Source organism: Crocodylus porosus, unplaced genomic scaffold (genome assembly GCF_001723895.1).
Source record: "Crocodylus porosus isolate Cpor-Errol unplaced genomic scaffold, CroPor_comp1, whole genome shotgun sequence".
In the NCBI taxonomy this organism is placed as follows: domain Eukaryota; kingdom Metazoa; phylum Chordata; order Crocodylia; family Crocodylidae; genus Crocodylus; species Crocodylus porosus.
Window position 1 is genome coordinate 3,484,709 of NW_017728937.1, and position 14,074 is coordinate 3,498,782.

General features: G+C 45.7%; 1 protein-coding gene across 3 annotated transcripts in view; it reads right to left on the reverse strand.

Moving 5' to 3' along the window:
- Window positions 1–14,074, reverse strand: part of CUNH11orf24 (chromosome unknown C11orf24 homolog) — a 62,423-nt gene that overhangs the window by 10,160 nt on the left and 38,189 nt on the right. For 2 of the 3 annotated variants that reach the window (XM_019547276.1, XM_019547277.1), the window contains one exon: window positions 2,989–3,236. In XM_019547276.1, coding sequence (XP_019402821.1) covers window positions 2,989–3,145 — 157 coding nt within the window. In that variant the 5' untranslated portion in view covers window positions 3,146–3,236. Of the gene's footprint in view, window positions 1–2,988; window positions 3,237–3,798; window positions 3,879–14,074 lie in introns of those variants that run through there. The other variant, XM_019547275.1, reaches the window with a different exon arrangement.

Sequence of the window (14,074 nt, forward strand, 5' to 3'; positions counted from 1 at the left end):
CACCGCGTAGAGGGGGAGCAAGACCTCTCTGGACCTGTTAGTGATGCCCCTGTTGATGTATGACAGGGTGCGGTTGGCTCTGCCTATTGTTCGATCAAGCCATCCTACCCACTTGAATCTATGGCAGTTTGTACTGATTTTATCCATCTCTAGATGTTCTTGAACAGATCCCGAATTTTCTAATTCCCTCTGTTGCCTACCACAGAACTTTAGAAAAGAAGGCTTTTCACTCCAGAGTTTTTGCAATTCCTCCAACTGAAAGTTTGTTGTAATTTGCATATTTACCAACTATGCACTTATTTGTATCTTCCAATGCTGCCATCACTCTCCTGCTGCCAAATTACAAGACCATGGAGAGCCCTCCAGCCAGATGACATAGCCCTGAGCGCTGCATTGGGCGAGTGCATGAGGTTGGGCCATGTATAGATCTTGGGACGTGGGGTCAGTCCAAGGGCAGCATCTATCATGCAGGGCTGGTAGCAAGCTTAAGAGCAGACTCAGTTCTCTAACTGCTGCTACTCAGTTTCTACAAGAAATATTTTTTATTCTTTATTCTGCCTTTCAAAAACAAGGTGCATGATAGATATAGGGGCATCCTGTATGCAAGAAATTATGGTAAGCAAATACAAAAATCTTAATGGGTCATCTGATAGGCCAGTCTTACTGAAGCAACAGACACATGAACGGAGAGGTAAAACACATGCATAAACCAGTCACAAATTACAACTGGACAAAAGCAAACAGGCTGTGAGCATGAAGATGTGAGAAAGTGGTCCTTGATTTGTCAAGTGGTGTTTGCCGTTGTTGAGACAAGACTGTGTCATGCATTCATAAACTGGGATAGCTTGACTTGCTGTGGGTTAACCTGTTCACGTACCCATGTCCTGAATTCACAAGCAGATGTTCTGATGCAACAGAGCTAACAGGCACACTAAAAGGCCTCACTTGTCTCAAATGGGTCACTAATTCTGAAGCCTGAACAGGAATAGCTTGCATGTCAACTATTTCAATGCTCTCTTTTCTGGAGAATTGTCTAGTTAGACTAGGAGTTCAGGTGGAATGTACGATTGGAAGCAGAGCTCAACTAGAGCATCACTGATCCTTCCTTCTGACAACTGTACTCCTGCCCATGGCCAGGAAAATTATGCCAAGCTCCTAAACAAAGCAGATAACGCGCCTCCCTTGCCTGACTCCTGAGAAATTCTATTACTCCCTAAGTTAGGAAGGAACATGATTACCGGGCATCCATGTTTTCCATCTGCCAAGGAAAAATGCCGCTTTTCTCTTTTGAAAGAGAAAAATGCAGATTTTCTCCTTTGACGGAGAAAAATGTGGGAACCTGTGGGTTTTTCCAGGTTGGCTGAATTCTGGGATGCAGCAGGCTGCTTAGAGTTGTGGGGAGCAAGACACAAGGGGTGCTATGTGTATGCACATGCATACATGCACATGGCAGCCAGGCAAGGTGGTGAACAGCTCCCACAACTCCCTCCAGGTAAGTCTATGGGGGCAGGGGAGGGGGAACATAGGGGAGGCAGGGGGCACAGACCTGCTCCAAGTAGAAGCTGCCTTCATGGCCCAGCAGACAAGACCCAGCACAGGAAGGAACACTGTGCCACCATGGTAAGGTGTGGCAGTGGCGCAGAGATTTGCCTCACGTTGGCAGCTATGACGATGTGGTGCTTCCTCCTGCACTGGGTCCTGCCTACTGGGCTGTGGAGCGAGCTCCTGCCTGGAGCTGGTCCAGCCTGGCTGCAGCCTTGCACCTCGCTGTGGGTGCAAAAATCAGCAATTTAGAGTACTTTCTGAAACTGGAACAGGAGGCTTCTTAACCAATTAATCTTGCCCGTACACTCAGTATCCCTGATGGAAAACTACCATGCTCTTATAACAATTCTAATGAGGAAGTGACAGGGAATAGAATGGGCTACTGGTTAAGGGGAACTGACAGCCTAAAGTTGACGTTTGTGACGTGCTCGAACTTCTTCTGATGCCTTTCTGTCAATCACTATAATCAGGAAGTGGGTATAGTCTCTAACAACTGGGCCACCTGGAAGAGCAGAGACCAAGTGTTTCCTACCTTCAGGCCTTACATTTAACACATAAATCCACATCTGAGCTCCTAAATCACTGGCCTGATTTTTGGATTTGCCTAGCCCCTTTGTGGCAGATCCATGATGGGAAGAAGGAAGTTGAGCCATATATTTTTGGTACCCAAGTTTGAAAGTACTGGGTATTAAAAGCAGTTTGATGATGTTCCTGTTACCAACCAACACAGAGAGAAACTAGAGAAATCTGGTGCAGAGATTCTCATGAAAGTCCATTTACTTCACCCAGACTGCTTTAATTCTTTTATTTATTTATTTATTTATTTTTTAACCAAGGCCAAGACTTTTCAAACTGGCTAATGACTTTAGGCACCCTAATGAACACATCTCAAAAAGGCCAGATTTGAGAAGTGAGCATGTAACCCCACTGGAAACCAGGGTACCTTTAAGGCATCTCAGTCTGGACACCCAAAATCATCACTCTCCTCACTCCTCTTCTCTCTCAAGAAAGCTAGTGAGGGCTGAACATCTGCTTTCTTGCAAGTCAGAAAAAGTCGAAATATCGGGGAGCAAAAATAGCTCACCCAAGCACAGCAGTTCACTGTGGCATTGTACAGCTGCAAACATCTGCCTGTGTGGTCCACTGATCATTAGAGTTCAGTGACATACTATCATTTGCACACTATCAGCACTCATCAGGAGCGCATGAATGCTGCTTCTTACGGAAGCAAGAAAAGCCCTGGAAAATGGCTGTTCTGTTTTCAATTTAAACAAAGCTGTCAGAAATTATTTAGCCACCACAGGTCTGCCATACAGAAGCCATAATTATAAATGCCTGTAAACAACTGGAGTGAAAAAAGGAGGGATTCTGGAGGAAGGATAGAGATCTTTAAAGCAAAGGAAAACTGCAGACTGCTTTCAAGTTAAAGGAAGGTGGTCTCACCTGAAGCAGATAGGCTTTTGCAAGCTTGTCTGCACTGCTTTTCACTGCTCAGTTTGTTTATCTGTATTACCCGGGCCCCTCGCTCCTTTAAGATGGAAATTCTGTTTTCAGATATACACAAGCAAATCAACAGGACAAATACAACCACTGTCCACATCCTGAGGGCTGGCTTTGGAACAAGGCTTTTTTTCCCTCCTCTTGTGCAGGAGAAACTTTTGCCAGTTACCTTTAGGTCCCAGGTGACATATCTGTCAAAAAGAAATGAGAAAGAAAGAAAGAGAAATATTAATTTATATTAGGACAGTGCATTAAAGACTAAACAAGGTTTTACTTAATGCCTTTCCATCTGTATATTTCAAAGAACATTACAAAGGAAGGTAAGTACTGCTAAGTCCATTATACTGAAGATGCTGGTGAGGGTTGAGGAGAAAGGGATTGTGGGAGAGTGAAATGTAATTTTATTGCAGAAAAGAATCAGGGATTATAGAGGACTGCAAACTTCATGTGAGTCAATGCTATTGCATAAAAAGTTGATATCAGACTAGGATCTATTGACAGGAATGCCATATGCAAAACAAACATCTAGAGGTTTAGAAAACATGTCATAGGAGAGCAGACTGAAAGAACTACAATGTCGTCAGAAGAGAAGACTGAGCAGGCATTTGATAACAGTTTTCAAGTAAAAAAAGGGTGGTTATAAAGATGCTGGTGACCAATTATTCCACGTTGCTGAAAACAGGACAAGAATTAGTCTTATACTGCAACAAGGGAGATGGAGGTTGGCTATCAGGAAGCACTGGAGGAAATTACTGAGAGAAGCTCTGGAATTTCCATCTTTGGAAGTTCTGAAGTGCAGGTTGGATCAACATTCGTCTGGGCTGGTTTAGAAAAGGGATGATTCTGCCCTGATCAGGGGGTTGGACTAGGTCAGCATTTCTCAACTTGTGGGTAGCAAGAATCTATGAAAGGTCCATGAACAAACTGCTTGGGGGCCCCTCCTGCCCCACACACCCACCCCCTGCCCCATACACTGAAGGGCTGGGACCTGGAGGTGGGGGACAGTGGGTCGGGAGCGAGGGGCGCTGCGTTGGGACTGGGCATTGATGTTTACAAATGGGTCCCGGTACAAAAAAAAATTGAGAACCACTGGACTAGTGGATGCCCCTTCTACCCTAGTGTTTATGTCATTCTATGTCTTGACCAAGGTCAGACTAAAGGTCAGTGATAGACTAAGGCAATCACTGTTATAGTAACAGCTCTACTGCTCACTTGATCATCGTAAAAACTATGCAGCCTGTGGCTCATGGTTTAGGCACCTAGTTTTCAAAGATCCTGGGTCAAGATGTTTTAAGGGCACCTGTGCACAACCCGTGCTGTATCGGGTCAGGAAAGAGCTACTAAGATGGCAAGAAAAAAAACCCAGTTCTCTTTGTTGTTCTGAGAACATCTAGAGGAACTTGCTTAACTGCTGCTGATGCAGATCACTCAGGGGCTGCAACAGCACAGGTGGTGTCAGTCATAAGTGAAATGCAAAAGCTGACAAGAGGATACATCTGCTGGAACTGATTCACATATTTTGGAGATGCTAATTGATACCCCGGACCAACTTCAAAACCATGGGAAGAAGACTAATCCAGGCATAAAGCTGCATGCTGCTAATCAGGGCTTTATAGTCAGACAGACTGGCGGGCTGAGATTTAAACAGAGTGAAGCAAACAAACCAAAAAAACAAAAGTAGCCTTGCATGCAGGGAAGAGCCTAGGGCTGAGCTGCACAGTTCAGTTCAGGAGTCAGACCCCACACTGGGTTGGGACCCTGGGTTTTGATCGGGCCTTTTTACATATACAGCAGGGCTTGGCTGGAAGGCAGACTGCATGCAGTCCCAGCTTGCTGAGATTTCAGTATATATAATGGCTGGGGGACATTTGAGCTCATGCGAAGCAAGATGGGTGGAAGCCTCAAGGCAGAGGCTTAAAAGCCCTCCAGGAGGAATGGATGAGCAAACAGTATTTTGCATCTTAGTATTTTGTAAGAGGTCACCAAGGACGGTTCTACTGACTTGAGTGAGACAGAGCTCGCTGAACATAGGGTTCGCTACAACTGACATGTGCCCAAGAAACTAGGCCTGCAGCAAAGCCAGTGCAGTGCTGCTACACAATCCTTGCACAATCTAGATGCTTTTTTAAAAAAAGCTTTCTTTTTAACATAAAAGAAGCTGTGAATCTAGGTAATCCCAGTTTTGGGAGATCAGGACTGAGTCTCAATAGTCAGTGGTGCAGGTTCCCAGCCTTAGACAGTCTAGCAGCCTGTCTTCTTCCAAATATACCTGTAAATGTGCAATGCTCCCTCATCCTTCCAAGTACACAAAATAAGTCCTTCTTGCTTGGTTTTAGGCCTTCCCCCTCTACTCATCATTCATCACCTAATCATTTTGTGAGCCTGCTAAAGAAATACAAATAGTTTTGCTCTAGGAAAAAGACCTGTGTTTTTTCCCAGCAATTCTTCTCAAATGGAATAAGCATTCTTGTATTTTCTGCACTTACGAGAAAAGGGGAGGAATGGAAATTGATGGAGGGTAAGAAGTATCAGTACTTCTCATTTCAGCAGCACACTTCTCTCCACCTTCAGCCCACAGTATACGAGAGAAGCCCCATCTTCTCTTTCTGCAATCAGGTTTTATTCTTTAACCAGAAGTTCATGCTTGGGTCAGGCCTCCTGCCAGTTAGAAATATTCTGGGATTGATTTGGCAAGCAGATATGTTAACAAATGACAGCTCTTCAGCTCCATCTAGTCTTGTTTCAAGAGAACTGCTGCTGGCTCCCCTTCAAGGTCTGCTTCCCTTTGCTAAGGCCCCATTTACATTTTACACATTGAGGTAATGATACCAATGTAGTCACTCCCACATAAAACCCTGTATATGACCTGCACTGGTGAGAGGCTGGGGTGACCCTGCTTTATATCAGTGAAAAACACAACAACAGCAAGATGCATTAGAGCAGCTAAATCAATCTAGTTATGCGGCTGCAAATTTCTATAATAGGAAGAGTTTAGGTCTTCTTTAGAGAGGGGTATACATCCCAGTTTGGCCAGGACAGTCTCAAATTTTGGAGGCTGGTCCTGGCCACCAGTGAAAATTAAAACAAGTATCCTGGGCACAAGCCATGAAATAAGAAGCCCTAGCAGACATCAAAAGTGCCTTAAAATAGATTAGCTTGATTAGTGGAATGACCATGAAAAAAGGGAGATGACTTAACATCTGTGGAGTACAGAACAATTCATTAATGGGCTATTGACTCCCTTAGCTGCCTGAATAATAATACCAGAGCTGCTGTACCATGCCACCCTGCCCTCCCCCACTCCTCCCCGCCTCTGCCTGCAGCAGTGCTGCTGACTTGAGAGGAGGAGGGGGAAGAGAGGGGCACAGCGTTCTAGATTTCACATTGTCCCATATGGTCACCCTATTTTTACATACTCTCTGGTACCATAAGCATGACCAGAGCAGTCACAGTTGACTTCATTCTTACACCAGAGCACGACAAGAAGCAGGGGGTTGAGGGCAACAACACTTCTCTGGAGTCTTTGCACTTCCCCTATGCCAAGGGCAATATACAGCTAGCAGGCTGGATCCAGCCAGTGAAAGGACTCTGTCCAGCCCATGATGGGTCCCTTGGTCCTGCCTGGCCCAGGTGCTGTCCAGCACATGGTGCATCCTGTCAGCCCCAGGCAGGCAGTGGGGCTGGGGTGGCTCCTTCTGGCTGCCGCCGCTGCTGGTACTGGCCCCCTGAAAACTGGTAGGTAACCGTCTGCAGCTCCAGCCCTGGCCTGGCCCACACCCACTCGATTCACTCCAGCTGGAGCAGACCAGCTGAGATTTGCACACCCAGCTCTGACCCCAGCCCGTTCCGTGCCTGCTCCAGACCTGCCCGCCCACTATAAGCCAGAGCTGAGGCTGGGCAGAAAATGCTGCCGGGTGCTGGGGAAAAGTGGCCCCCTCCCCCTTGCTGCTGCCAGGCCCTTCTTGCTACAGCTGTCACTGTGGCTTCTCTCTGCTGCAGTCACCACCAGCGCCTCCTGACTGCCCAGTGGGTCAGCAGTGGCAGTGAAGAGGAGCCCTAGGATGGCTTAGACACAGGCTTTGGGCAGCTGCAGCAAAAAGGGTCCAGCAGTGGTGGCGGTGGGGGGCAGGGGGATTCCCCCATGCCCAGCAGCAGCTTCTGCCTGGCCACCAGTGCTTCTCATTGTGGGTGGGCAGGTCCAGAGCAGGCGCAAGACACACTGAAGTCAGAGCTATGCACATGGGTCCCAGCTAGTTCAGACCTGGTCCACACCAGCTGGGGCGAGTCTGGAGCAGGTATAGAGCAGGCCAGGGTCAGGACCATGCCCTCAGCTGCTTTGGGTACTGGTGGAGGTGAGGAGCCACAAGGCATGCAAACTCTGGGCTGTTGCGGGGGAGAAAGGGGGGGAGGGAGAGAAGAGTGACCCACAACAGCTCTCCAAAACTGCCTACGTGGCCTGCAGATGCAAATAATTCTCCTCCCCTGCCCTACACTGTGGCTGCCGGTGGCCAAGCAAAACCCAATGGCTTTCTTGTTTTTGTCTCTCTGCTGGATGCAAGGATGATACAGAGCCAGCCCACTAGTCTTCATGGATGTGTCTACACTCAGCTGCCTTGGATACCAAAATTTCAGCAGGCAGACACAAGCCACCAGTGCCAAATACAAGGGCATATGACAGGCAGTCAGGGGCAGATAAATATTAAATATTTTGGCCCTGCCCAAAATTAAATTTTCTTAATTTTGGGCAGGGCCCACGGGCCAAATAGAATGGCCTGGTGGGTCACATCCAGCCCCTGGGCCACATTTTGCCCACCCCTGGCATATGTACATTCATGCACTTTTGGTGGCTCTACTGCAGCAGCTTTGCAAGAGAAAAAAGCGCATACTGGAAAGGCACCATCTACTAAGTGGAGCATGGTGACAGCTGGAAAAGGCTGTAGTGAACACTGAGCCTAAGAGAAAAGAGAAGCAGCAGAAATCACCCTGAAGCCATGTGTGTGTGTGTGTGTGGGGTGGGGGCAGTAATACATATATGCTTTCCTCTCCCCCTAGATTTCTCTAGTGTAAGCAGCTGTAGCTGCCACAGGGCTGACACACACTTAGGGGTGAAGGTGGCTCTGTACAATAATGAATTGGAGAAGGTTCATGAATCACTTTCTTGAATAAGGGAGGCCCCACCAATAGGATTTTTCGCTGAGGGTGGGGGTGGATCTCAGATGTCTGCGCAACTCAGACTGACATTTTGTCTGTGGACCGCAGGCCAGCTAATGGGGCACCCACCCTGACCCAATTTAAATAGGCCTCATCTTCAGAGGGTCAGTGGACAGGTTCCATGAAAAGGTTTTCAAAATCAGGAGCCCTAACTGAGATGTCATTTTTGAAAACTTAGGGCCCCGTATTGATCACAATCTTCCTACTGATTCAGCCTACTCCACAAATTAGACCATTTTTAAACCACTGTTAGCAGCAGGGGTCATTTTCCTAGTGCAGACAGCACTGTGGGGCTGGCAGTCAAGAGAGTTCACATGAATTCAGAATCCTTCAACTTATAAGAAGTCCTTGTGTTCCCACCTCAGCTCTGTAGGTGCATTGCAAAGGCAGCTGCAGTGGCATTGGTGTGTCACTCCTGTCAATATGCAAATGGTGCTTTTAGCAGGTTTTTATGAACATCCATGGTTTTTGTTAAGTTTGCAGAATGTGTGTGGAGAGGAGAGGAAGGGAATTCACCAACTGAACAAACAGGAGTATCTGCCACAAGGAAAATAAATATAGCACAAAGAGTAAGTTTTACATTTTGAAGCGAGTATTTGCAATAGCTTATCAAGACAAGAATATAAATTAGAAATGCTGTTTTGTAGGCTGAAAAGTGACTCTGAGAATGAACCAGTTCTGCAATATGCATGCATTTACTGTTTTAAATAAAACGGTTAAGGATAATAATATTCAGTAGTTCTGGGAATTCATGAATACAAATGCATGGAAGTCCCTTATTTTATTATTATAGATTAGGTTTCCTGCTTTACTAATATTCTTGTAGTCATAGTAACTGATTCTCAAAGGGTAAACATCTTCAGTTATGCTCTGGAGTTGCAGGTACATGGATGCCCCAGTTGAAATCCAGGGTTTTAGGTCCAGTAAAGTGACTTTAATTGATCTTAATTGACCCAAAAGACTCATGCATTTGTAAGATTAAACATTAAGCACAGTTAATGTCTATGAACTGCTATATTAACATAACGTAACCTTTAGTTCCATATGCACAGAATTGCTTAGTTCCCCAGTGTACTAAGCTACCTGACATCCCTCGTTGCACATCTGATTTTTGTGCCTCTTGACCACATCAGCCCCAGAAGCCAGTGGAAGCAAGTGAACAAAAATAAATGAGAAAGTCATAGTAAAGGGAGGGGCAAGCTGAGGCAGAGATGGCAGCGATGGAAAGCTGCACCTGAGTGGTACCTGGAGGAGAGAGTTTCACTGGTCTCTGACAGTACAGCTGAAAACCTAAACTGGTTTACCCAGCATCAGTCAGGAGGTTAGCCCTGACTTTAGAAATCAGCTAAGATCCAGCCAGTTGTGGGGTCTTCTCTTTCCCTCATTTTAACCACCAGTTAAGGGGCCCAGCCCTGCATGCCAGGACAATTGTAGGGCCTAGAGTTCTCCTGAGTCCGGAAATTTGGCAGAACAGATACCACTGCTCCCCCCCCTGTCAAACTTCCAGAATCGGGGAGAGCCAATGGATCGGATGATGTGGTGCTGGGGGCTAAATCTGGCCCACAGGTTAGGGGGCTGAGCACCACTGCTTTAACCCAATAGCCTAGTGGTTTAAGGACTTCTGCACGGAGTGCAAGACCTGGGTTCCAGTGCCTCTTGGTCAGGTCTTTGGTCTAACCATCAGGCCACAGGTTAAACATTATCAAACACTACTCTAACCCTCTTTGTGAAGCTGAACCACTGCGTTTTGTATTTTTATTGGATAAAATGGACAGAGAGCAACAGGGAAGTTTCTGCCTCATTGAGAGCAAGGATCCAAGCTAGGAACTAGGGCCTTCTCCCATGCAGTACAACTGACATCTCACTGAAACGCACACTTGCTGGCTTATTCTCTTCCTCTTTGCCCTACAAATTACTCTCTCTTGGTTACCCAGTGGGCCAGCCTCATGGGGAGGGCTGGAGACAAGTTTGATAACATCTGATCTGGTGCCTGGTGGTTAGAGCACTTGGCTTGGAAGCCATGAGATAGAGGTTCAAACACCTTCTTGGTGAGAATGGGGAGCACTGAAGTTGGGTTTCCCATTTCCTGGGTAACTGCCTAAGCACTTTGGTCTTGGGACTAGGACAAGGCAGGGTTCTCTTCTGACTATCGTCACAAGTCAAAGGGCTTTTGCCCAGCTATAATTTCAGGACTTACTCAGCTTTAGGTGCGTACCCGGGCAAGTGTCTGAGGCCATGTACCTGCCTGGCCAGAGCAGGGCCCCACTAAGCATGCTCAGTGGCAGTGTGGACACTTGTGCATCCAGAGCTGAATCATTAAGTGTGCGTAAGGGCCAAAAACTGCAGATATGCAGCAGTGTATGTTCTACTTAGGTGCATATGGTTAAATAGGATTCTGCCCAGCATGCGTAATCCATGCTCCACATGCACAATTGTTTCCTGTGGTCCACTATTCAACCCTTAAAATTATACACACACACATATCCCTGAAAACAAGGGCACATAATATGAGAGGCCTGGAGCCTGATGCTGTGCTGATGTGAATAACTGCAACTCTACTGAAGCTAAAGGTCAAGGTAGGCTTGCACAAATGAAGGCCCTATATTCCCAACATGACTCACTCAGTTCCCCCACCATGCACGCATCTCCTAAGAGTCCTTCTTGAAGCCATTAGACTTACCAAGATCCACTGTTACCATATTTAAACCTCCATTTAATTTACAGCCTGAAAAATCTTTGAAGATTCTTTCCCTTCCTCCTCCCCTCCAAAATAAGGATTCATGATGAAGCTATTGCAAGTGAAGTTAAAACTGGTGAGCATGAAGACTATGCAATAAGTACAAATAACTCAGAACACTCCTTTTCCTGACAAAAAAAATTTGCCTTCCAAGCATGGCAGCTCTAAAGCACAAGACAACAGTCCTGTAGATTGAATACATATATTTGTTTCTCAACCATTCCTTTAAAACTAAAATTATATTTTGCTAACTTTAGCTTAGGAACAGGCTACAGCAGATATACTGTCATTAGCCATCCATTGCTGGGAACACACTCCTATAGATGCAGTCATTGGCTTGGCATTGCCAAATCTGCACGAATTTGGGGGTGAGCAAAGGCAAAATTAAAATTATTTGACAGAATTTAACCCTGAAGCTTTTTAAGCTTGGACTTAAAATTCCCCATCATCTTTGAGAGTGTCCCTCACCCCACCACTTTCGGCACCTTTGGTAATTGATGTACATTTACAAACCTGACACCATTCTGAAGTCTGCTTAGCGAGTTACAAAACTCCTTTTATACTTTATAAATGTGTATTATATATTAAACATACCATATATATATTGTGGCCACGTGAACCCAGCTCATTTTTAAAGGCATAGGGTGGATAATCACATGCAGATGCATGTTAATATAATCCAGACAACATTTTTGTAATTCCATATGAAGTATCAGAACCACCAAGTAGTTTCATCTCATCTGCTCCAGGATAGCCCCGAAAGCCCAGAATGAGTTTCATAATTATTAACAGCTCACACCTCCTAAGTTAGCTGCTTACAATTATAAGCAATGACCTCATCCCCTCCATTCCCACTTGGTCCCATTGACTGCTTTTTCCAGGGATTCCTCGTCATCTCAGCTATTTACTATTTACACTACAGGATTTTACATTAGAAAAGCACGGGTTGTAACTTCTTCTCCAGAGCAGTTCTGGAAGGAAACCTCTCTTGCAGCACCAGAACTAGAATACAAGAGCAGGTGAACACTAAAAACCATTCTCTTAGTCTTTGGGCACCAAATAGTTTGTCTCATAAACCTTCTCAAGGATGTAAAAAAGGCTAAAGAGCACAAAAACCAGAGATTACTTTTAACAACTACAGCTTGAACTCAGCAGGGGAACAAGCGAACTAGAGAATCAGAGCAACTGTGAATCAACAACTAAATGACTTATGACTTTGCAGAGCCACATGCATTCAGAGACCTAAAGGGCATTGCCTGTGGGGTTTAAGAAACATTCTTCCCTTCTTATTCATTACTCTGTGTTTGAGCCAAGAAATTTATGAAAAAAAGTAAAAATATTATTTCAGACAGCAGCCATTTTAGAGTGAAGATGCAGGATGGACGCTTTGAAAAATAGTTAACCTTCTCTTCCAGTCTCCCCAGCCAGTGGGGCCACTAAAAGGAGAACCCTATTAACACAGCAGTTCCTGATTAAGCAGATGATATGTACAGGCTTGCATGAGGCCTGGAAGAGATGGGAAGAACCCACATCGGATGAAGGAGATGAGGAGGAAGCAGAGAACCACCGAGTGGAGGGTTCAAAATGTGGGACAGTGCTATTCAATCTATTGTTTATAAGGATTAGTGAAATTAAGGGCTTGGTTTATTTGCATTTGCAGTTAGGTTAGGCCTGGAAATGCTAAAAGAGGTACAAAATGAATGTTATTAGGTACTGCTGCATTTAAGAAAAATACATAGGAACATATACAAAAGACAGACCCAGCACTTCGAGAACTGCCAGTGATATGGGGAGTTTTGGAAAACAGTACATCATGTTTAAAATGGTCACAAAACATACCAATCACAAAATTTTCTAACGTGAATGGCTTTGCAGAGCTGTTTCTGCTGGTGGTAGGTGATGATGTATATCAGCAGGTTTAATAGGAGAAACCAAATTGCCTAAGTAATGAGAACAGTATAAAAAAAATTTGGGGGTTTTATTCAGAGGACTTGGGATTTTTAAACAGAGAAAAACCAGGATCCCTGTGATTAGCCATACCTCACTGAGAGGACATATCCATTTTACCATAACAATAATCTTTACAGAAACATTTTAACTTATCAAAGACCAGCAAGGCTCAATCTGGCTCACAGCCCTATGTCGTCCGCCCCATAAGGCTATCTACGGATCCAGAAATTTGGTGGTGGGTGAGTGATGGCACTGCTCCCCCGCCATTGAATTTCTACAACCATGGGAAACCCCAAGCCCTGAGAACCAAATTGGGCACCTGATCCCAGTGTGCATGGTCAAGTGGGGATGGCCAGGCTCCAGGGCCCAGTCCCTGTGTGGAGGGCCAGAAGAGGACAGCACCAGACCCTTGGGACCCAACATCAGTGTGCCGGGTGGGAGGGGGTGGTGGCAGGCCCCCCAGAAACCAATTACCAGGGGGAGTTGGTGGCACTGGGTCCCCAGGGACCAATCCCAGAGCTGAGGACAAGGATGGGATGATAGCAAGCCCCCAGGGCCTCATCCTGGCACGCAGAGCCAGATCCTGCTCACAGACTAGTCCCACCCCACTCCTCTGGCCTGTGGGGCCAAAAGGTTGAGCCCCACTGCACCAGACATCTCCTAATAAACATTTTCTGAGAGCTCTTGGAACATCAGCATTGCTGCTCCCAAGTCTTCCAGAGTGGCAAATGTAGAAATATTTTTTAGGCCAATTAATTCACAGACAAAACCTAGTAAAATGACAGTGAAAGAAAAGAAAAAAAATCAAAGTAGCAACAAGTGGCCATGGTCTTACAGTGAGGGAAGAGATGAAGACACTGAGAGAGGCCCACTGCTCCAAGATTTAGTTAAAAAACTCAGCAAATTTTTATCAGGAAAAGGGAATGAAAAAAGTCCCAATAGTTACAGAGAACACCCCTCCAGGACTGATAGCCAACCATTCTTGACCAGCCCCGAGAGATGCATGCTTAGGGGAAACCAACATGGATTCATCAGTGGCAGGTCCTGTCAGACCAACTTGGTGGCCTTTTACGATCAGATCACCAGATCATTAGATGCAGGGGTAGCAGTGGACATAGTCTTCCTGGACTT